The sequence below is a fragment of the Pseudophryne corroboree genome, chromosome 5 (assembly GCF_028390025.1).
Source record: "Pseudophryne corroboree isolate aPseCor3 chromosome 5, aPseCor3.hap2, whole genome shotgun sequence".
NCBI lineage: Eukaryota > Metazoa > Chordata > Amphibia > Anura > Myobatrachidae > Pseudophryne > Pseudophryne corroboree.
Window position 1 is genome coordinate 107,973,178 of NC_086448.1, and position 21,471 is coordinate 107,994,648.

At 48.2% G+C, this 21,471-nt stretch overlaps 1 protein-coding gene across 1 annotated transcript in view; it reads left to right on the plus strand.

Moving 5' to 3' along the window:
- The window catches only part of MALRD1 (MAM and LDL receptor class A domain containing 1), a 1,363,691-nt gene that overhangs the window by 741,417 nt on the left and 600,803 nt on the right, over positions 1–21,471 (plus strand). Inside the window, exons 24-25 of the mRNA XM_063925153.1 lie at positions 9,180–9,474; positions 17,272–17,517. Of these exons, the coding sequence (XP_063781223.1) occupies positions 9,180–9,474; positions 17,272–17,517 (541 nt within the window). The remainder of the gene's footprint in view (positions 1–9,179; positions 9,475–17,271; positions 17,518–21,471) is intronic.

Genomic DNA, 21,471 nt, shown 5'->3' on the forward strand with positions numbered 1-21,471 from the left:
TAATGTAACCTCCGTCTTTCCACTCTTTTCCCTGATGTATGAATTTCTGTACCCTCCTGCAAGAAGCACTGGTAACGCCGTAGGGCAGTAGATCTCAACTGCAACACTTTAGTTTTCCCAACAGTTCATGTTCTGAAGATCTCTGTCTGTGGAAGGAGTTGGAATAATTAATGTCCAACAAAATAGATTAACTCACAAAGAAATCCATAGAAAATGACCTGTTGGTGATCTTTTGAGAACTCCTGCCGTAGGTTATACTTCAGTTGTTTGCCAGCTATAAAACCATTGATGCCGTCAATACTAAAAACAAAGTTCAACAATGTCTTAAAAGCAGTTGTCAGGGTTTGGTCTTCTTTTTCTATAACTAGGTACACCCCCTCAGTATTTACCCATCATAGGGCAGCAGGGCCTAGCCACGTCACGTGGGTTGGATTGTTTGTGTCTCCTGCAGAGTAAAGACCGTTTCTAATGTATTTAAAGGGATTTATGTTTGTGTAAGGAGAGCAGATAAGGCTGAAGCAAAGAATTGTGATTTTATTCTCAGTCTGGGAATCGGGGCCAGTTTAGAGTAAGATCACTCTTGTCCCAGTTGTTTAAAGAAGTTTCATACGTTATCCCGGCTGTCAATATCCCGACAGCGGCATCCCGCCCGCCAGAATGCCGGCAGCAGGGCGAGCGCTAAGAGTTACCTTGCGGGATCGGTGGCTCGCTAAAGGAACTTTTCCCACTCTGTGGGCGTGGTGGACACCAATGAGTGGGAATAGCCCTGGTGCGTCGGGATTCTGTCTACTGGCATTGTTGGCTGTCGAGATTTTGGCCTCGGTATCCTGAATTCCGGGATCCTGACAGCCGGCATTTTAACTGCATCCCGTTTAAAGTGCTCAGAGGTCTAAAACGTGGTCCCCTGGCCCTGTACTGTAGCATTCTTCAAGAGCAAAATATCCTTACCCCTTATATTTATCTTTGTAGCATGAGCTGATCTCCCTTGTCTGGCAGAGAAAGAATAGAAATGACAGAATTTTAGCTTTTAGCTGTGAGGATAAATCCTCCCCCCTACTTGAAACTGCTGCATTGAACATAAGACATACTTGCCTACCATCCCGGAAAGGCCGGGAGGCTCCCGAAAATCGGTTGGCCCTCCCGGTCACCCGGGAAGGTGGGCAAGTGTCCCGCTTTTTCTGCTAGCCCCCGCACTCCCCCTCGGCCGCCAACAGAGAAAAAGTGGGCGTTCCGAGGGGGATACGATGACGCGATTTGCGCTGACTCGCCTCATCGTAGCTCCGCCCCCCTGCTGTACAGTGCCTGTTTTCTCGGCACTGTCTAGCGGGGGCGGGGCCATGATGATGCAACTATAGTGCCACGCCCCGGGGCTGCTCACTTTCCCCATCGACCACACCCCCGGATCGCCCACATTGCCACTGGACACACCCCCATTAGCCTACCATACTGCAGCCTCCCGGAGGATGGTGCAGCAAGGCAGGCACCTATGACATAAGATTATCTGGGAAATTCATAATGTTTATTATCAACCCTCACAGACCTCTAGGTCCCAAGGCAGTAGTGTTAAATAGCTAATTAAACATGTACATTTTTTTTTTTATATTAACCATGGCATTCTTTATATTGTATGACCCAGCACACAGCTTACAATTATATATGTGTAACAACTACCATTACACACTGTGCAGGCCATTCAAACATATATACAAATGCTCTGTATGTAGCTTTAATATAAAACACCACTGTTTTACTTAAACCAGGCCTCCCTATACAACTGCTATGCACTTAATATAAAACCCTCTTGCAAGCGAAGCGATTTCAGCACATGTGTGCATGCACAAACACCGGTGCGCACATGCACCAAGGTCTTAAACTGCGTTCCCTTTAGAACACAGTCTAAGGACCAGATGTACTAAGTCTTGAAAAATGATAAAGTGAAGAGTGATAAAGCACCAGCCAATCAGCTGCTAAATGCCATGTCATAGGCTGTGTATGAAAAATGACAGGGAGCTGGTTGGTTGGTAGATTAACTCTCTCCACTTTCTCTGACGTCCTAGTGGATGCTGGGAACTCCGTAAGGACCATGGGGAATAGCGGCTCCGCTGGAGACTGGGCACAACTAAAGAAAGCTTTAGGTCACCTGGTGTGCACTGGCTCCTCCCACTATGACCCTCCTCCAAGCCCCAGTTAGATTTTGTGCCCGGCCGAGGTTGGATGCACACTAGGGGCTCTCCTGAGCTTCTAGAAAGAAAGTATAGAATTAGGTTTTTTATTTTCAGTGAGACCTGCTGGCAACAGGCTCACTGCAGCGAGGGACTAAGGGGAGAAGAAGCGAACTCGCCTGCTTGCAGCCAGCTTGGGCTTCTTAGGCTACTGGACACCATTAGCTCCAGAGGGATCGACCGCAGGCCCAGCCTTGGTGTTCGGTCCCGGAGCCGCGCCGCCGTCCCCCTTACAGAGCCAGAAGCAAGAAGAGGTCCGGAAAATCGGCGGCAGAAGACATCAGTCTTCACCAAGGTAGCGCACAGCACTGCAGCTGTGCGCCATTGCTCCTCATACACACTTCACACTCCGGTCACTGAGGGTGCAGGGCGCTTGGGGGGGGCGCCCTGAGCAGCAATAAAAACACCTTGGCTGGCAAAAATACCACAATATATAGCCCCAGAGGCTATATATGTGGTAAATACCCCTGCCAGAATCCAGAAAAAAGCGGGAGAAAAGTCCGCGAAAAAGGGGCGGAGCTATCTCCCTCAGACACACTGGCGCCATTTTCTCTTCACAGTGCAGCTGGAAGAAAGCTCCCCAGGCTCTCCCCTGTAGTTTTCAGGCTCAAAGGGTTAAAAAGAGAGGCGGGGCACTAAATTTAGGCGCAATATTATATATACAAGCAGCTATTGGGGAAATTTCACTCAGTTATAGTGTTAATCCCCACATTATATAGCGCTCTGGTGTGTGCTGGCATACTCTCTCTCTGTCTCCTCAAAGGGCTTTGTGGGGTCCTGTCCTCAGTCAGAGCATTCCCTGTGTGTGTGCGGTGTGTCGGTACGGCTGTGTCGACATGTTTAATGAGGAGGCTTATATGGTGACGGAGCAGATGCCGATAAATGTGATGTCGCCCCCTGTGGGGCCGACACCAGAGTGGATGGTTAGGTGAAAGGTATAAACCGACAGTGTCAACTCCTTACATAAAAGGGTGGATGACGTAACAGCTGTGGGACAGCCGGCTTCTCAGTCCGCGCCTGCCCAGGCGTCTCAAAGGCCATCAGGGGCTCAAAAACGCCCGCTCACTCAGATGTCGACACTGAGTCTGACTCCAGTGTCGACAAGGTTGAGACATATACACAATCCACTAGGAACATCCGTGACTTGATCCCGGCAATAAAAAAAATGTGTTACACATTTCTGACATTAACCCTCTAAAAATGGGTTTTTATGTTGGGGAGAAAAAGCAGGCAGTGTTTTGTTCCCCCATCAGATGAATGAATGAAGTGTGTGAAAAGCGTGGGTTCCCCCCGATAAGAAACTGGTAATTTCTAAAAAGTTACTGATGGCGTACCCTTTCCCGCCAGAGGATAAGTTACGCTGGGAGATATCCCCTAGGGTGGATAAGGCGCTCACACGGTTGTCAAAAAAGGTGGCACTGCCGTTTTAGGAACGGCCACTTTGAAGGTACCTGTTGATAAAAAGCAGGAGGCTATCCTGAAGTCTGTATTTACACACTCAGGTACTAGACTGAGACCTGCAGATCGTGCTGCTGCAGCGTGGTCGGTGACCCTGTCAAACATAAGAACATATTAAAGACGTCGTCTTATATATGAGGGATGCACAGAGGGATATTTTGCCGGCTGGCATCCAAAATGAATGTAATGTCCATTCTGTCAGGAGGGTATTAGAGACCTGTCACTGGACAGGTGATGCTGACTTTAAAAGGCACATAGAGATTCTGCCTTATAAGGGTGAGGAATTATTTGGGGATGGTCTCTGGGACCTCGTATCCACAGCAACAGCTGGGAAGAAATATTTTTACCTCAGGTTTCCTCACAGACTAAGAAAGCACTGTATGATCAGGTACAGTCCTTTCGGCTTCAGAAAAGCAAGCGGGTCATAGGAGCTTCCTTTCTGTACAGAGACATGGGAAGAGGGAAAAAGCTGCACCAGTCAGCCTGTTCCCAGAATCAAAATTCTTCTCTCGCTTCCTCTGAGTCCACAGCATGACGCGGGGGCTCCACAGGTGTAGCCAGGTACAGTGGGGGGCCGTCTCAAAAATTTCAGCGATCAGTGGGCTCGCTCACAGGTGGATCCCTGTTTCATTCAAGTAGTATTTCAGGGGTACAAGCTGGAATTCGAGATGTCTCCCCCCCGCCGTTTCCTCAAATATGCCTTGCCGACAACTCCCTCAGGCAGGGAGGCTGCGCTAGAGGCAATTAATAAGCTGTATTCCCAGCAGGTAATACTCAAGGTGCCCCTACTTCAACAAGGATGGGGTTACTATTCCACACGGTTTGGGGTACCGAAACCGCATGGTTCGGTGTGACCCATTTTATATTTAAAATCCTTGAACACATACATAAAAAAATTCAAGTTCAAGATGGAATCGCTCAGGGCGGTTATTGCAAGCCTGGACGAGGGGGATTACATGGGTTCCCGGGACATCAAGGATGCTTACCTGCATGTCCCCATTTACCATCCTCGCCAGGAGTACCTCAGATTTGTGGTACAGGATTACCATTACCAAGTCCAGACACTGCCGTTTGGACTGTACATGGCACCGAGGGTGTTTACCAAGGTAATGGCCGAAATGATGATACTCCTTCGAAAAAAGGGAGTTTTAATTATCCCGTACTTGGACAATCTCCTTATAAGGGCAAGGTCCAAGGGGCAGTTGCTAGTCGGGGTAGCACTATTTTGGAAAGTGCTACAACAGCACGGTTGGATTCTAAACAGTCCAAAGTCACAGCTGGTTCCTACGACACGTCTACTGTTCCTGGGGATGGTTCTGGACACAGAACAGAAATAAGTGTTTCTCCCGGAGGAGAAAGCCAAGGAGCTGTCATCTCTAGTCAGAGACCTCCTGAAGCCAAAACAGGTATCGGTGCATCATTGCACGCGAGTCCTGGGAAAAATGGTAGCTTCCTACGAAGCAATCCCATTCGGTAGGTTCCATGCAAGAACTTTTCAGTGGGACCTGTTGGACAAGTGGTCCGGATCACATCTTCAGATGCATCGGCTGATAACCCTGTCTTCAAGGACCAGGGTATCTCTACTGTGGTGGCTGCAGAGTGCCCATCTTCAAGAGGGCCGCAGGTTCGGCATACAGGACTAGGTCCTAGTGACCATGGATGCCAGCCTTTGAGGCTGGGGGGCAGTCACACAGGGAAGAAACTTCCAGGGACTTTGGTCAAGTCAGGTGACTTCCCTACACATAAATATTCTGGAACTGAGGGCCATTTACAATGCCCTGAGTCAGGCAAGGCCTCTGCTTCAAAACCAGCCGGTACTGATCCAATCGGACAACATCACGGCAGTCGCCCATGTAAACCAACGGGGCGGCACAAGAAGCAGGATGGCGATGGCAGAAGCCACAAGGATTCTCCGATAGGCGGAAAATCATGTGTTAACACTGTCAGCAGTGTTCATTCCCGGAGTGGACGACTGGGAAGAAGATCTTCTCAGCAGACACGACCTCCACCCGGGAGAGTGGGGATTTCATCCAGAAGTCTTCCAAAGGATTGTACACCATTGGGATAAGGCCACAGGTGGACATGATGGCGTCCCGCCTCAACAAAAAGCTATAAAAGATATTGCGCCAGGTCAAGGGACCATCAGGCGATAGCTGTGGACGCTCTGGTAACACCGTGGGTGTACCAGTCGGTTTATGTGTTCCCCCCTCTGCCTCTCATACAAAAGGTACTGAGAATAATAGGAAGGCGAGGAGTAAGAACGATACTCGTGGTTCCGGATAGGCCAAGAAGAGCTTGGTACCCAGAACTTCAAGAAATTATATCAGAGGACCCATGGCCTCTGCCGCTCAGACAGGACCTGCGGCAGCAGGGGCCCTGTCTGTTCCAAGACTTACCGCGGCTACGTTTTGACGGCATGGCGGTTGAACGCCGGATCCTAAAGGAAAAGGGCATTCCGGAGGAAGTCATTCCTACGCTGATTCAAGCCAGGAAAGATGTAACTGCAAAACATTATCACCGCATATGGCGAAAATATGTTGCTTGGTGTGAGGCCAAAAAAGGCCCCAACAGAGGAATTTCAACTAGGTCGTTTTCTGCATTTCCTACAAGCAGGAGTGTCTATGGGCCTAAAATTAGGCTCCATTAAGGTACAGATCTCGGCTCTGTCGATTTTCTTCCAGAAAGAACTAGCTTCAGTACCTGAAGTTCAGACATTGTAAAAGGAGTGCTGCATATTCAGCCCCCGGTTGTGCCTCCAGTGGCACCTTGGGTTCTCAACGTGGTGTTGAGTTTCTTAAAATCACATTGGTGTGAGCCACTAAAAACCGTGGATCTAAAATATCTCACGCGGAAAGTGGTCATGTTATTGGCCTTGGCTTCGGCCAGGCGTGTATCAGAATTGGCGGCTTTGTCATATAAAAGTCCTTATCTGATTTTCCATATGGATAGGGCAGAATTGAGGACTCGTCCCCAGTTTCTCCCTAAGGTGGTATCAGCTTTTCACTTGAACCAACCTATTGTAGTGCCTGCGGCTACTAGGGACTTGGAGGATTCCAGGTTACTGGACGTAGTCAGGGCCTTGAAAAATTATGTTTCCAGGACGGCTAGAGTCAGGAGAACTGACTCGCTGTTTATCCTGTATGCACCCAGCAAACTGGGTGCTCCTGCTTCTAAGCAGACTATTGCTCGCTGGATTTGTAGCACAATTCAGCTGGCGCATTCTGCGGCTGGACTACCGCAGCCAAAATCTGTAAAAGTCCATTCCACAAGGAAGGTGGGCTCATCTTGGGCAGCTGCCCGAGGGGTCTCGGCTTTCCAACTTTGCCGAGCTGCAACTTGGTCAGGGGCAAACACGTTTGCTAAATTCTACAAAATTGATACCCTGGCTGAGGAGGACCTGGAGTTCTCTCATTCGGTGCTGCAGAGTCATCCGCACTCTCCCGCCCATTTGGGAGCTTTGGTATAATCCCCATGGTCCTTACTGAGTTCCCAGCATCCACTAGGACGTCAGAGAAAATAAGATTTTACTCACCGGTAAATCTATTTCTCGTAGTCCGTAGTGGATGCTGGGCGCCCATCCCAAGTGCGGATTGTCTGCAATACTTGTATATAGTTATTGCCTAACTAAAGGGTTATTGTTGAGCCATCTGTTGAGAGGCTCAGTTATATTCATACTGTTAACTGGGTATAGTATCACGAGTTATACGGTGTGATTGGTGTGGCTGGTATGAGTCTTACCCGGGATTCAAAATCCTTCCTTATTATGTCAGCTCGTCCGGGCACAGTGTCCTAACTGAGGCTTGGAGGAGGGTCATAGTGGGAGGAGCCAGTGCACACCAGGTGACCTAAAGCTTTCTTTAGTTGTGCCCAGTCTCCTGCGGAGCCGCTATTCCCCATGGTCTTTACGGAGTTCCCAGCATCCACTACGGACTACGAGAAATAGATTTACCGGTGAGTAAAATCTTATTTTATCACTTTTCAAGGCTTAGTACATCTGGCCCTAAGTCCTGTTGGGGGTGGTGACAGGGCGTCGACGCTGCATTTTGTTAGCGTTGATGCCCTGTCACCACCGTTTGGGGGAGGGCGCGGTCTGAACAAAGCAGGTGTGTCTGGACAGTTTGGCAGGGCGGTCCACGGTGGCTGCATGGCATCACACGCAGCTTCTGCGGCCCAAAACATGGCGGTCCCCCGTCTGCCTACGCAGACTGGAGGCTACCAGAGCCGGATTATGGAGGGGAGGGGGGGGATCAGGCGGTACGTTTTCCCTGTGCCCCCGAGTCTCATGGACCCCCCTTGCAAGACCAAATTAGTTTTTTTTAGAGATGGAGGCAGCCTTCTCTCCATCTCTGAAATGACTGAAGCAGCTCCCCAGCTGGCGACTGCTCTCCTCACAGAGAGCTCGGATCACCAGAGCTCTCTGCTTTGGAAACATTGTTGCAAAGACACACATACACAGCCAGGGAGCTGCTTACCAGGTGCAGCAGCAGCTCGGCTCACATGGATCTCCTCCTCCTCCTCTCCTCTCCTTTCCTCTCTTGGTTAGTGATTCATTGTGTGTATACTATATGTGTTTGTGTATGATGTGAGTGTGTGTGTGTGTGTGTGTGTGTGTGTGTGTGTAGGTATGTTGAGTGTATGTATGCATGCTGTGTGTGTGTGTGTTTGTAGGAAAGCTGTGTGTTACTGTGTGTATGTTGTGAGTATGTATGCTGTGTGTGTTTGTAGGTATGCTGGGTGTTGATGGTATGTTTGCTGTGTGTGTATGCATGCTATGTGTTTTACGGTATGCTGTGTGTGACTATGTATGACGTGTGTTGTGTATATGTATGTATGCTGTGTGTAGGTAATGCTGTGTGTGACTGTGTATATATATGTATGCTGAGTGCGTGTGTTGTGCATACGTTTGCTGTGTGTGGATGTATTCAAAATATACATAAATATATGTGTGTCTGGGGTTCCCCTTGACTTAAGTAACCCAGGTCCCCCGGAGCATTAATCTGGCCCTGTGGGCTACCCTTATCGTGCCAGTACTTGGCTGCTGAGCGAAGGGTTCGCATGTTAGTGGGGGGAAAGGGCCCATGCGGGACGGGCTTGTCCTGTGCTGGGCGTCCCCCCGCATGTTAGTGTAAAGAGTTGTAGTTGCCTTACACACACACACACACACACACACACACACACACACACACACACACACACACACACGGAAACGCATGCCATGCATTTAAGTAGGCCATCCGAATCAAATCTTGATAGTATTTAGTCAAACATCTACAATTAATAAATTTCCCACATATAAGTTAAACATTTTCCTGCTAAATGTTTGGTAACAGTATTGTAGACACAGCACTAATCTTATAATAATAACCAATTATATTCCCACCAGGGAGCCCTTCTCCAGTTTTTGAATGATCCTAATTTATTTCACTTAGTATGTTACTTTATGCATTATTTTCACTGCTCATTTACAGCTATACCAAATGTGTGTGTTCTCTCTTTCAGCTAATTTTTTATTTCCACATGTACGGAGAGGGCATTGGGTCTCTGACCATACATCAGGTGACTGTGAGCGGCCATGAAGTAATGCTTTTAAACCTAACTGGAGACCAGGGGAATTTTTGGCAGAGGAAAGAGCTAGCACTCCATGAACTGGGAGAAGACTTTTATGTCACGTTTGAAGGGAAAGTCGGCAAAGATCAAAGAGGAGATATAGCGCTGGATGACCTGCTGCTTTCTAATCAGTGCGTGTCCTCCTCTGCCCTTGTCCCTGATTCTCCCGAGAACTGGCCTGGGAAAGGTAAGGAATCAGTGTGCGAGTTAATTTGAGCAATTAAGTCAACTAATCATTTATGTAAGTTTGTTTGATTTTCTTTTAAAGCCATCAAAGTAGTAAGGTTCAGCACGTGCGTTGGATTTATTTGTGTAGTTTGCTTTTTCACTTACAGTAATCTATACCAGTGGTTCTCAAACTCGGTCCTCAGGACCCCACACAGTGCATGTTTTGCAAGTAACCCAGCAAGTGCACAGGTGTATTAATTACTCACTGACACATTTTTAAAGGTCCGCAGGTGGAGCTAATTATGTCACTTGTGATTCTGTGAGGAGACCTGCAAAACATGCACCGTGTGGGGTCCTGAGGACCGAGTTTGAGAACCTGTGATCTATACCAACGTATTAGGTGACCAGAACTTGTTAGCATACTTACAGTACATCCATTACACCCATCTACTGTATTCCATTGAGGAGCTGCAAGAACAGTAATTACTAGGTTTATAAACCCTTCAATTACTGTAGTAGGGGATTAAGTAAAAGCGGGAATGGTCCAGACCGGCTCCTTGCAGCAAACGTTGCCATTCTGGAGCTTGGAGTGTGCGTCCCCATCCGGGGAGTGCCTTTGACTGCTGTCACCGGGGAGGAAGAGATAGAGACTCAGATCTTGGTGCGTATGCTGCGATCTGCATCCATCTCTGAATAATCCCCAATATCTGATACAGAACCACCTCAGCTTTTCCGTGAGTTAAGGCATCTGACAGTAAATAAGTAAACAATTAGTTTTTATCTTCAGCTTGCCAGTCATATGCTCTCCAGGGCCACCAAGATAATCTACAAGACCAGGAGGGACAGGGGGCATGGACAAGTCCCGGGAGTCCTGGCCACGCCCCTTCAGAAAAAATACAATAAAAAATAATCGATGGCATGGGCTGTGAAGAGGTGTGTATGGGGGGCATTTCTGCTCCTCCACAGCTCGCCAGGCTCCTCAGGCAATGCTGGACCTGGGTATTTAGTACCTGCTCACCCCAGCTCTTGGCTCGCCTGCTGCTCTGTCCACGCTCCTGAACCCTTATTGACACCATATTTTTGCCCAATGTAAGTGGTCTAAATAAATTAAAAAGAAAAGAGGGTTTCTCTAACGTCCTAGTGGATGCTGGGACTCCGTCAGGACCATGGGGAATAGCGGGCTCCGCAGGAGACAGGGCACATCTAAATAAAGCTTTTAGGATCACATGGTGCGTACTGGCTCCTCCCCCTATGACCCTCCTCCAAGCCTCAGTTAGGTTTTTGTGCCCGTCCGAGAAGGGTGCAATCTAGGTGGCTCTCCTAAAGAGCTGCTTAGAAAAAGTTTTTTAGGTTTAAATCTCAGTGAATCCTGCTGGCAACAGGATCACTGCATCGAGGGACTTAGGGGAGAGATTTCCAACTCACCTGTGTGCAGGATGGATTGGAGTCTTAGGCTACTGGACACTTAGCTCCAGAGGGAGTCGGAACACAGGTCCTCCTGGGGTTCGTCCCGGAGCCGCGCCGCCGATCCCCCTTACAGACGCTGAAGACGGAGGTCCGGAAAGCAGGCGGCAGAAGACTCCTCAGTCTTCATGAAGGTAGCGCACAGCACTGCAGCTGTGCGCCATTGTTGCTACACGTCTCACTGATTCAGTCACGGAGGGTGCAGGGCGCTGCTGGGGGCGCCCTGGGCAGCAATATTAAATACCTTTAGTGGCAAAATAAATACATCACATATAGCCATTAAGGCTATATGTATGTATTTAACCCAGGCCAGTTTTCTTAAAACCCGGGAGAAAAGCCCGCCGAAAAAGGGGCGGAGCTTATTCTCCTCAGCACTCAGCGCCATTTTCCTGCTCAGCTCCGCTGGTGAGGAAGGCTCCCAGGACTCTCCCCTGCACTGCACTACAGAAACAGGGTAACAAAGAGAAGGGGGGCATAATTTGGCGATATTGATATATTAAAAGCGCTTATATCAAAAACAACACCTTCTAGGGTTGTTTATATACATTTATAGCGTTTTTGGTGTGTGCTGGCAAACTCTCCCTCTGTCTCCCCAAAGGGCTAAGAGGGTCCTGTCTTCGATTAGAGCATTCCCTGTGTGGCTGCTGTGTGTCGGTACGTGTGTGTCGACATGTATGAGGACGATGTTGGTGTGGAGGCAGAGCAATTGCCGGTAATGGTGATGTCACCCCCTAGGGAGTCGACACCGGAATGGATGGCTTTAGTTATGGAATTACGTGATAATGTTAGCACATTACAAAAGTCAGTTGACGAAATGAGACGGCCGGAAAACCAGTTTGTACCGGCTCAGGCGTCTCAGACACCGTCAGGGGCTGTAAAACGTCCCTTACCTCAGTCAGTCGACACGGGTACCGACACAGATGAATCTAGTGTCGACGGTGAAGAAACAAACGTATTTTCCAATAGGGCCACACGTTATATGATCACGGCAATGAAGGAGGCTTTGCAGATCTCTGATACTGCTGGTACCTCAAAAAGGGGTATTATGTGGGGGGTGAAAAAACTACCTGTAGCTTTTCCAGAATCAGAGGAATTGAATGACGTGTGTGACGAAGCGTGGGTTAACCCAGATAGAAAACTGCTAATTTCCAAGAAGTTATTGGCATTATACCCTTTCCCACCAGAGGTTAGGGCGCGCTGGGAAACACCCCCTAGGGTGGATAAGGCGCTCACACGTTTATCAAAGCAAGTGGCGTTGCCGTCTCCTGATACGGCCGCCCTCAAGGATCCAGCAGATAGGAGGCTGGAAACTACACTGAAGAGTATATACACATACTGGTGTTATACTGCGACCGGCAATAGCCTCAGCCTGGATGTGCAGTGCTGGGGTAGTGTGGTTGGATTCTCTGACTGAAAATATTGATACCCTGGATAGGGACAGTATTTTATTGACTCTAGAGCAATTAAAGGATGCTTTTCTTTATATGCGAGATGCTCAGAGGGATATTTGTACTCTAGCATCAAGAGTAAGCGCGATGTCCATATCTGCCAGAAGAAGTTTATGGACGCGACAGTGGTCAGGTGATGCGGATTCCAAAAGGCATATGGAAGTATTGCCATATAAAGGAGAGGAATTATTTGGGGTCGGTCTTTCGGACCTGGTGGCCACGGCAACTGCCGGCAAATCCACTTTTTTACCTCAGACCCCCTCCCAACAGAAAAAGACACCGTCTTTTCAGCCGCAGTCCTTTCGCTCCTATAAAAACAAGCGACCAAAAGGACAGTCTTATCTGCCGCGAGGCAGAGGAAAGGGTAAGAGAGGGCAGCAAGCAGCCCCTGCCCAGGACCAGAAGCCCGCCCCGGGTTCTACAAAGCCATCAGCATGACGCTGGGGCTTTACAAGCGGACTCAGGAGCGGTGGGGGGTCGACTCAAGATTTTCAGCAATCAGTGGGCTCGCTCACAAGTGGACCCGTGGATCCTGCAGATAATATCTCAGGGTTACATGTTGGAGTTCGAAAGGTCTCCCCCTCGCCGGTTCCTAAAGTCTGCTTTACCAACGTCTCCCTCAGAAAGGACGTCGGTTTTGGAAGCCATTCACAAGCTGTATTCTCAGCAGGTGATAGTCAAGGTACCCCTCCTACAACAGGGAAAGGGGTATTATTCCACACTATTTGTGGTACCGAAGCCGGACGGTTCGGTAAGACCTATTCTAAACCTGAAATCCTTGAACCTGTACATACAGAAATTCAAGTTCAAGATGGAGTCACTCAGAGCAGTGATAGCGAATCTGGAAGAAGGGGACTTCATGGTGTCCCTGGACATAAAAGATGCTTATCTGCATGTCCCAATTTACCCCTCACACCAAGGGTATCTCAGGTTCATGATACAAGACTGTCATTATCAGTTTCAAACGCTGCCGTTTGGTTTGTCCACGGCCCCTCGGGTCTTTACCAAGGTAATGACCGAAATGATGGTTCTTCTACGAAGAAAAGGCGTATTAATTATCCCTTACTTGGACGATCTCCTGATAAGGGCAAAGTCCAGAGAACAGCTGGAAGTCGGTGTAGCACTAACCCAGGTAGTGCTTCAGCAACACGGGTGGATTCTGAATCTTCCAAAATCTCAATTGACCCCGACAACTCGTCTGCTGTTCCTGGGAATGATTCTGGACACGGTTCAGAAAAAGGTGTTTCTCCCGGAGGAGAAAGCAAGGGAGTTATCCGAACTTGTCAGGAACCTCCTAAAACCAGGAACTGTGTCAGTACATCAATGCACAAGAGTCCTGGGAAAGATGGTGGCTTCTTACGAAGCGATTCCATTCGGCAGATTCAATGCACGGACATTTCAGTGGGATCTGCTGGACAAATGGTCCGGATCGCATCTGCACATGCATCAGCGGATAACACTGTCACCAAGAACAAGGTTGTCTCTCCTGTGGTGGTTGCAGAGTGCCCATCTGTTAGAGGGCCGCAGATTCGGCATACAGGACTGGGTCCTGGTGACTACGGATGCCAGCCTACGAGGCTGGGGAGCAGTCACACAGGGAAGAAACTTCCAGGGCGTGTGGTCAAACCTGGAGACGTCCCTTCACATAAATATACTGGAGCTAAGAGCGATCTACAATGCTCTAAGCCTGGCAAAATCGCTGCTTCAGGGTCAGCCGGTGTTGATCCAGTCGGACAACATCACGGCAGTCGCCCACGTAAACCGACAAGGCGGCACGAGAAGCAGAAGAGCAATGACAGAAGCTGCAAGGATTCTGCGCTGGGCGGAGAATCATGTCATAGCACTGTCAGCAGTGTTCATCCCGGGAGTGGACAACTGGGAAGCAGACTTCCTCAGCAGACACGACCTTCACCCGGGAGAGTGGGGACTTCATCCAGAAGTCTTCCACATGATTGTGAACCGTTGGGAAAAACCAAAGGTGGACATGATGGCGTCTCGCCTCAACAAAAAATTGGACAGATATTGCGCCAGGTCAAGAGACCCTCAGGCAATAGCTGTGGACGCTCTGGTAACACCGTGGGTGTACCAGTCAGTGTATGTGTTCCCTCCTCTGCCTCTCATACCAAAGGTACTGAGAATTATACGGAAAAGAGGAGTAAGAACAATACTGGTGGCTCCGGACTGGCCAAGAAGAACTTGGTATCCGGAACTTCAAGAGATGCTCACGGAGGATCCGTGGCCTCTACCTCTAAGAAGGGATCTGCTTCAGCAGGGACCTTGTATGTTCCAAGACTTGCCGCGTCTGCGTTTGACGGCATGGCGGTTGAACGCCGGATTCTAAAAGAAAAGGGCATTCCAGAGGAAGTTATTCCTACCTTGATTAAGGCTAGAAAGGAAGTGACTGTACAACATTATCACCGCATTTGGCGGAAATATGTTGCGTGGTGTGAGGCCAAGAAGGCTCCAACGGAAGAATTTCAATTGGGTCGATTCTTACATTTCCTGCAAGCAGGATTGTCTATGGGCCTAAAATTGGGGTCCATTAAAGTTCAAATTTCGGCCTTATCAATCTTCTTCCAGAAGGAATTGGCATCAGTGCCTGAAGTACAAACTTTTGTCAAAGGTGTACTACATATACAACCCCCAATAGTGCCTCCAGTGGCACCGTGGGATTTGAACGTAGTTTTGAATTTTCTCAAATCTCATTGGTTTGAGCCTCTAAAATCGGTAGATTTAAAATACCTTACATGGAAGGTAACCATGCTATTGGCCCTGGCTTCAGCCAGGAGAGTTTCAGAGTTGGCGGCTTTATCATACAAAAGCCCATATCTGATTTTCCATTCGGACAGGGCAGAACTGCGGACACGTCCTCATTTTCTCCCTAAGGTGGTTTCGGCTTTTCACTTGAACCAGCCTATTGTGGTGCCTGCGGCTACTAGCGACTTGGAGGACTCCAAGTTACTGGACGTTGTCAGAGCATTAAAAATATATATTTCAAGGACAGCTGGAGTCAGAAAATCTGACTCGTTGTTTATATTGTATGCACCCAACAAGATGGGTGCTCCTGCGTCTAAACAGACGATTGCACGTTGGATCTGTAGCACAATCCAACTTGCACATTCTGTGGCAGGCCTGCCACAGCCTAAATCTGTAAAGGCCCACTCCACAAGGAAAGTGGGCTCATCTTGGGCGGCTGCCCGAGGGGTCTCGGCATTACAACTTTGCCGAGCAGCTACGTGGTCAGGGGAGAACACGTTTGTAAAATTTTACAAATTTGATACTCTGGCTAAGGAGGACCTGGAGTTCTCTCATTCGGTGCTGCAGAGTCATCCGCACTCTCCCGCCCGTTTGGGAGCTTTGGTATAATCCCCATGGTCCTGACGGAGTCCCAGCATCCACTAGGACGTTAGAGAAAATAAGAATTTACTTACCGATAATTCTATTTCTCATAGTCCGTAGTGGATGCTGGGCGCCCATCCCAAGTGCGGATTGTCTGCAATACTTGTACATAGTTATTGTTACAAAGATCGGGTTATTACTATTGTTGTGAGCCATCTTTTCAGAGGCTACTTCGTTTTTTGTTATCATACTGTTAACTGGGTTCAGATCACAAGTTGTACGGTGTGATTGGTGTGGCTGGTATGAGTCTTACCCGGGATTCAAGATCCTTCCTTATTGTGTACGCTCGTCCGGGCACAGTACCTAACTGAGGCTTGGAGGAGGGTCATAGGGGGAGGAGCCAGTACGCACCATGTGATCCTAAAAGCTTTATTTAGATGTGCCCTGTCTCCTGCGGAGCCCGCTATTCCCCATGGTCCTGACGGAGTCCCAGCATCCACTACGGACTATGAGAAATAGAATTATCGGTAAGTAAATTCTTATTTTCTCTGTATATAGTTTATGTTCCAAAATGGTGTACAAATACATACTGTATGAACAGATACAGGGAGCTGGCAGTTTGGTACATAAGAGAGTGGTCCTCTGTCCTGTCACTCACTGCAGTGAGAGCCAGTGGTTCCTGTGGTGTGTGCCATGGCTTCCATAGCACATGTCAGAGATGGGACAGACCTTAACGATTTATGGCATAGATAAATAAAATCTATTTTATAAATAACACATATAAAAAAAAAGGTATAGTACAAAGGGTGTGGTACGTGAGACTGGCGTTTGGGATGCCGGTGGTCAAAAGACCGACACCAGCATCCTGATGCTGAGAATCCTGGGTAAGTACAGTTTACTTACGCCCGCCAACCATCCCTTCCCGCAGCCTATCCCTAAATAACCCCCCTAACAGCCTAACCCTCCCCAGTGGGGCCTAAACCTAACCGGCCCTCCCTGCAGTCTAACCGTAACCCTCACTTCCCCGCTGTCTAACCCTAACCTCCCCGGTGGCGCCTAACTCTAACCCCTCCCTGCAGTCTAACCCTAAACATCCCTTCCCCGCTGTCTAACCCTAACCTTCCCTGGTGGTGCCTAACTCTTTCCCCTCCCTGCAGTCTAACCGTAACCCTCCCTTCCTCGCTGTCTAACCCTAACCTTCCCCGGTTGTGCCTAACTGTAACCCCTCACCGCAGCCTAACCCTAACCATCCCTTGCCCGTAGCCTAACTCTAACCTCCCCGGTGGTTCCTAAACCTAACCCCCCCAATGGCCTTACCCTCAAGTCCCCTATTTAATTATGATCGGCAAATAACCGGGTAGAACTGCTTCACACAGTAATTTGCTTTCCTTTGTCAAAGGGGGGTAAGGTTGGGACCGACAAAATGACCCTGCATTCAAAAGCCGTGTAAAAGCCGGGATTTTCACACTTTTCTGTATAAAAGTAGTATTTGAGAATTCAGTCGGTTGTTCCAGCTAAAATTAATATCTTAGAAGACTATCTAACCAACGGTTACTTCCTGACAGGCATTTGCCCAGCCGGCTTTTGTGTGTGTAAGAACGGGAAGTTCTACAGCCCAGGGAAGCGGTGCGACTTTGTGAATGACTGCGGGGATAACACCGATGAAAATGAATGCGGCACCTCCTGCACGTTTGAACATGACATATGTGGGTGGCAGAACTCGGTGGCTGACAACTTTGACTGGATTTTAGGGGGGCCTTCTTCTCAAACCCTGAGTCCTCCTATGGACCACACGATTGGAAATGAACTTGGTATGATCTAACTTTGTTTAATAATGTGTTACAGAAAGTCACAGTGAGTTTTCTCTGCAGTGTCATATAGCTGTTATTATGGTATGCAGTCAGATTGTCGACACCAGACTGTTGACATATATACTTGCCAGATGCAGATAATTTTTTAACATTTGTTGAGTAGTGTGATTTGCATATACTATATGTAACACACTCTTTCTGGCACCAAAATGTCTAGTTACAGGTCTCTGCTCGTTTATAGGCTGACATATCAAGATTGCATGTATTGTGAGAGAAGCTACATTGTACTCCTTATGATGTATATAGCTAGCCAGACAAGAGCAGATTAGGGTGTTCTGTGGTGAATGCAGCTTAGCTGGAATGATGCACCAAAAGTTAGAAACAGTTATTGTCAATCACTGAGGCGGTAGATGAGGAACAGTATTAAGAGGAAACAAATTTCTTGGACAGAAATGGAGACATAGGGGTATATTCAATAAGAGTCGGGTCCATTCCGACATGCAGTTGTCGGTATGGACCTGACAACCCCTATTCAAAGAGTGGGCAAATCCGACTGTCGGATTTGGCCGTTCCCTGTGTCCTGTCCTGCTGCTGCTGAGAGCGGCTGCTGGGTGCGCTGACAGCAGCGGTGGGGGGAGCAGCGTGTGGCGGCCAGCGGGGGTGAGGCGGCCGGCGGGGGGAGCAGCGTGAGGTGGCCGGCGGGGGAGCAGTGTGAGGCGGCCGGCGGGGTAAGCAGCTTGAAGCGGCCGGCGGGGGGGGGGGGGGGGGCAGCTTGAAGCGGACGGCAGGGGGAGCAGCTTGAGGCGGTAGACGGGAGCAGTGTGGCGATCGGCGGCCAGACCTGGCAGCTGGGGTTTTTCTACCAAAGGTGAAAAGGGTCAGGCGCTTAATGGATGTTGCGTTTCTAATGCTGCTGCTAAAAAAATGGGGTAGTCAAACCCAGAACCACATGCAAATAAACAGATAAAATAGCAGCGCTAGCGGAATAAATGATTAATGAATATGAAGGATTGAGTGAAAAAACTAATCACAATTTAATTAGACATTTTGTTTAAAACACATAAAAACCATAACATGGCCACTCATTCAGTATGGACAATTAATCAAAACGCTGCCTATCTGGTGTAGTCCGTTCCTATTAAAAATGGACTGGTAGAGAAATGGGTGAAAAAGACTGGAAATGGACCAAAGGTGCAGTCCCACATGGGTTATTACCACAGTTAGCCGCTGGAGGTGTAGTCCCTTGAGAGTGTCCTTTTGTTGAACTCAAACCCAGGCAAGGGATTAAAGGGGTCCTCACTGCAATGCGGTATCCTCCTGTTATGGAGAAGATGGGTGGTGTTCCAGATGGTTTACTAAACCATCTGGAACTAAACCATCTGGAACACCACCCATCTTCTCCATAACAGGAGGATACCGCATTGCAGTGAGGACCCCTTTAATCCCTTGCCTGGGTTTGAGTTCAACAAAAGACACTCTCAAGGGACTACACCTCCAGCGGCTAACTGTGGTAATAACCCATGTGGGACTGCACCTTTGGTCCATTTCCAGTCTTTTTCACCCATTTCTCTACCAGTCCATTTTTAATAGGAACGGACTACACCAGATAGGCAGCGTTTTGATTAATTGTCCATACTGAATGAGTGGCCATGTTATGGTTTTTATGTGTTTTAAACAAAATGTCTAATTAAATTGTGATTAGTTTTTTTCACTCAATCCTTCATATTCATTAATCATTTATTCCGCTAGCGCTGCTATTTTATCTGTTTACTGGCAGCTGGGGTGATGACTGCGGTGGTGGGGGAGGCACTGCAGGGAGAGAGGTGCCTGGCCGGGGGACGGCCGTCAAGGTACCGCTCATCCCCGTAGCCCGCCGCAGTCTCCTCACCTTAATCCGACTTGTTTTCAAGTCGGATTGAGTTTGTCGGAAAGGGGGCCAAAACCTGTCGGATTTGGCCACATTTCCGACAGCAGCAGGCGGATCGGCTGGTATTCCGCCGATCCACCTGTTATTCGACATGTCTGGTAAAAATGTGCCCCTATTGAATAGGTTGGAACCCCTTTCCAACCTATTCCAGTCGGAAACTGCCGTCTTTCCGACAAGACAGCAGTTTCCGACTCTTATTGAATATACCCCGTAGGGGAACTCGCTAGCCTCCGATTTTTGATAAATGGCAAATTTTTGGTGAGTTTATAATGATACTGAAGTTAGCATATGTAACAGAATGTGAGTACATGCAAACTCGCCAGAATCACTCACCATTAGAGGGTTAGAGGTGTGTGGTTGTGGAGTTTGGCACAGAACTATTAAAAACCTGACTCCTCCCCCCTCTAACCCCTCCCATCTCCTTCCTGCCTAGCCAGCACCTCAGTTTTACTTTTGTGCCTGTGGAGTACTGATAAAACTAAATATTTATCGTATATACAACCCTTTATGAGGTCTAAGAACACTGTACGCTGTTTACTTAAGAAGTACCGTAAGGGTACGCAAGTTGCGTAACGATCGCTCAGCCGTAGGCGAGACGCTCAAGCGTCACGTTCGCTCACGGCCCAGAGATCACAGACAAGCACTCTGTTGGCTATGACTAACGTAATGATTCGCTATGGCGTAGCGGACGCTCGGGACCACGAGGAGATCACCAGCGGCGCAGACGCTCACAACGCTATACCTTTATGTCTAAACCTATTATTAATGAAATACACAGAATACCTTAATGTGAATACAGGGTGTAAGTGCAACCTTGTGTAACCTGACTAACTACAAAGCTGCTTGAGCGTCACCGACGCTCAAGTGAACACTTAAAACTATGAGAAAATACACAGATACTGGTTTAGGGTCCAAAGCCTATTATCTGTATTATAACTATTATACTTGCAAAAAGAATCACAGTACAAATGATACACTACAATATAACAGAGACTTCCTAACCAAATAACTATACAAGAAACACAATACAATACTATGCTGATCTAATACAATACAATACTAGTCAATGGGAGATACGAGAGAAGGAAAAGAGAGAGAGAGAGAGAGATATATATATGAGAGAAATGGCTCACAGAAAGACAATGATTACGGAGAGAAACTTACGCACAAGGGTAAACGATCGCATGCGCCTGGACATCCAGCACCCGATTTTCAGCAATGAGAACCGTTGAAGAGTGAGAGCTGGATGTGGTCGGCCTGCCTATTTATGCCCCACACACAATGCAATCTTACAGTCCCTACAATCCCATTGTCCATTGGACGTCGGAATTCGGCCCTGCATCATAACAAAAGGTCATAGGTTGATTCATACAGGTGGGCTGTGACGATTTCAAACAGCTCAGGTGGGTGGGGAACTAGGTTTCCCGCCGCATACCTGAGTATGAGTAAATAGTAGAAATGGACATAAACTTCTTATGTCCATAACTATTCGCACGAGCGATTAATACGCTCCAAACCAACACCGGAATATTGCTATTTAAATACTCTTCCGATGGGTACCAAACACTACTGCATGACTCCTGTTAGACCCTTCCTACGATACAAAGAGGGATTCCTCAGCTCAGGGACATTCTATATTAACCAAACTTTCAGAATCTATCAAAGGGACCATGATCTACAAACTACATTAATTGTGAAAATATGTAACGAATGAGTCGCACGCTACGACTACATAAACTCTACCGTAAATACGCATACCGTGCGCCCGCGGGTGCACGCTATTGCGGGTATGCGCCTTCACGGGAGAGCGTACGCATGCGCAGCGCGGACCAGTGTGCGGTGCAAATATGGCAGTGTGTATGGGGATATTTTTCTGATTTTGACAGTCCACCCTTTGGCAGTCAATAATAACTGCCACCTCCTGAAAACATTTCAAAAGGAGAAAAATATATGTCAGGGGTTAATTCATTTCCATGGTTGGGTGAGGGAGGAGAGAGGAGTAGGTGTGAAGAGGGTATGACCTAGTG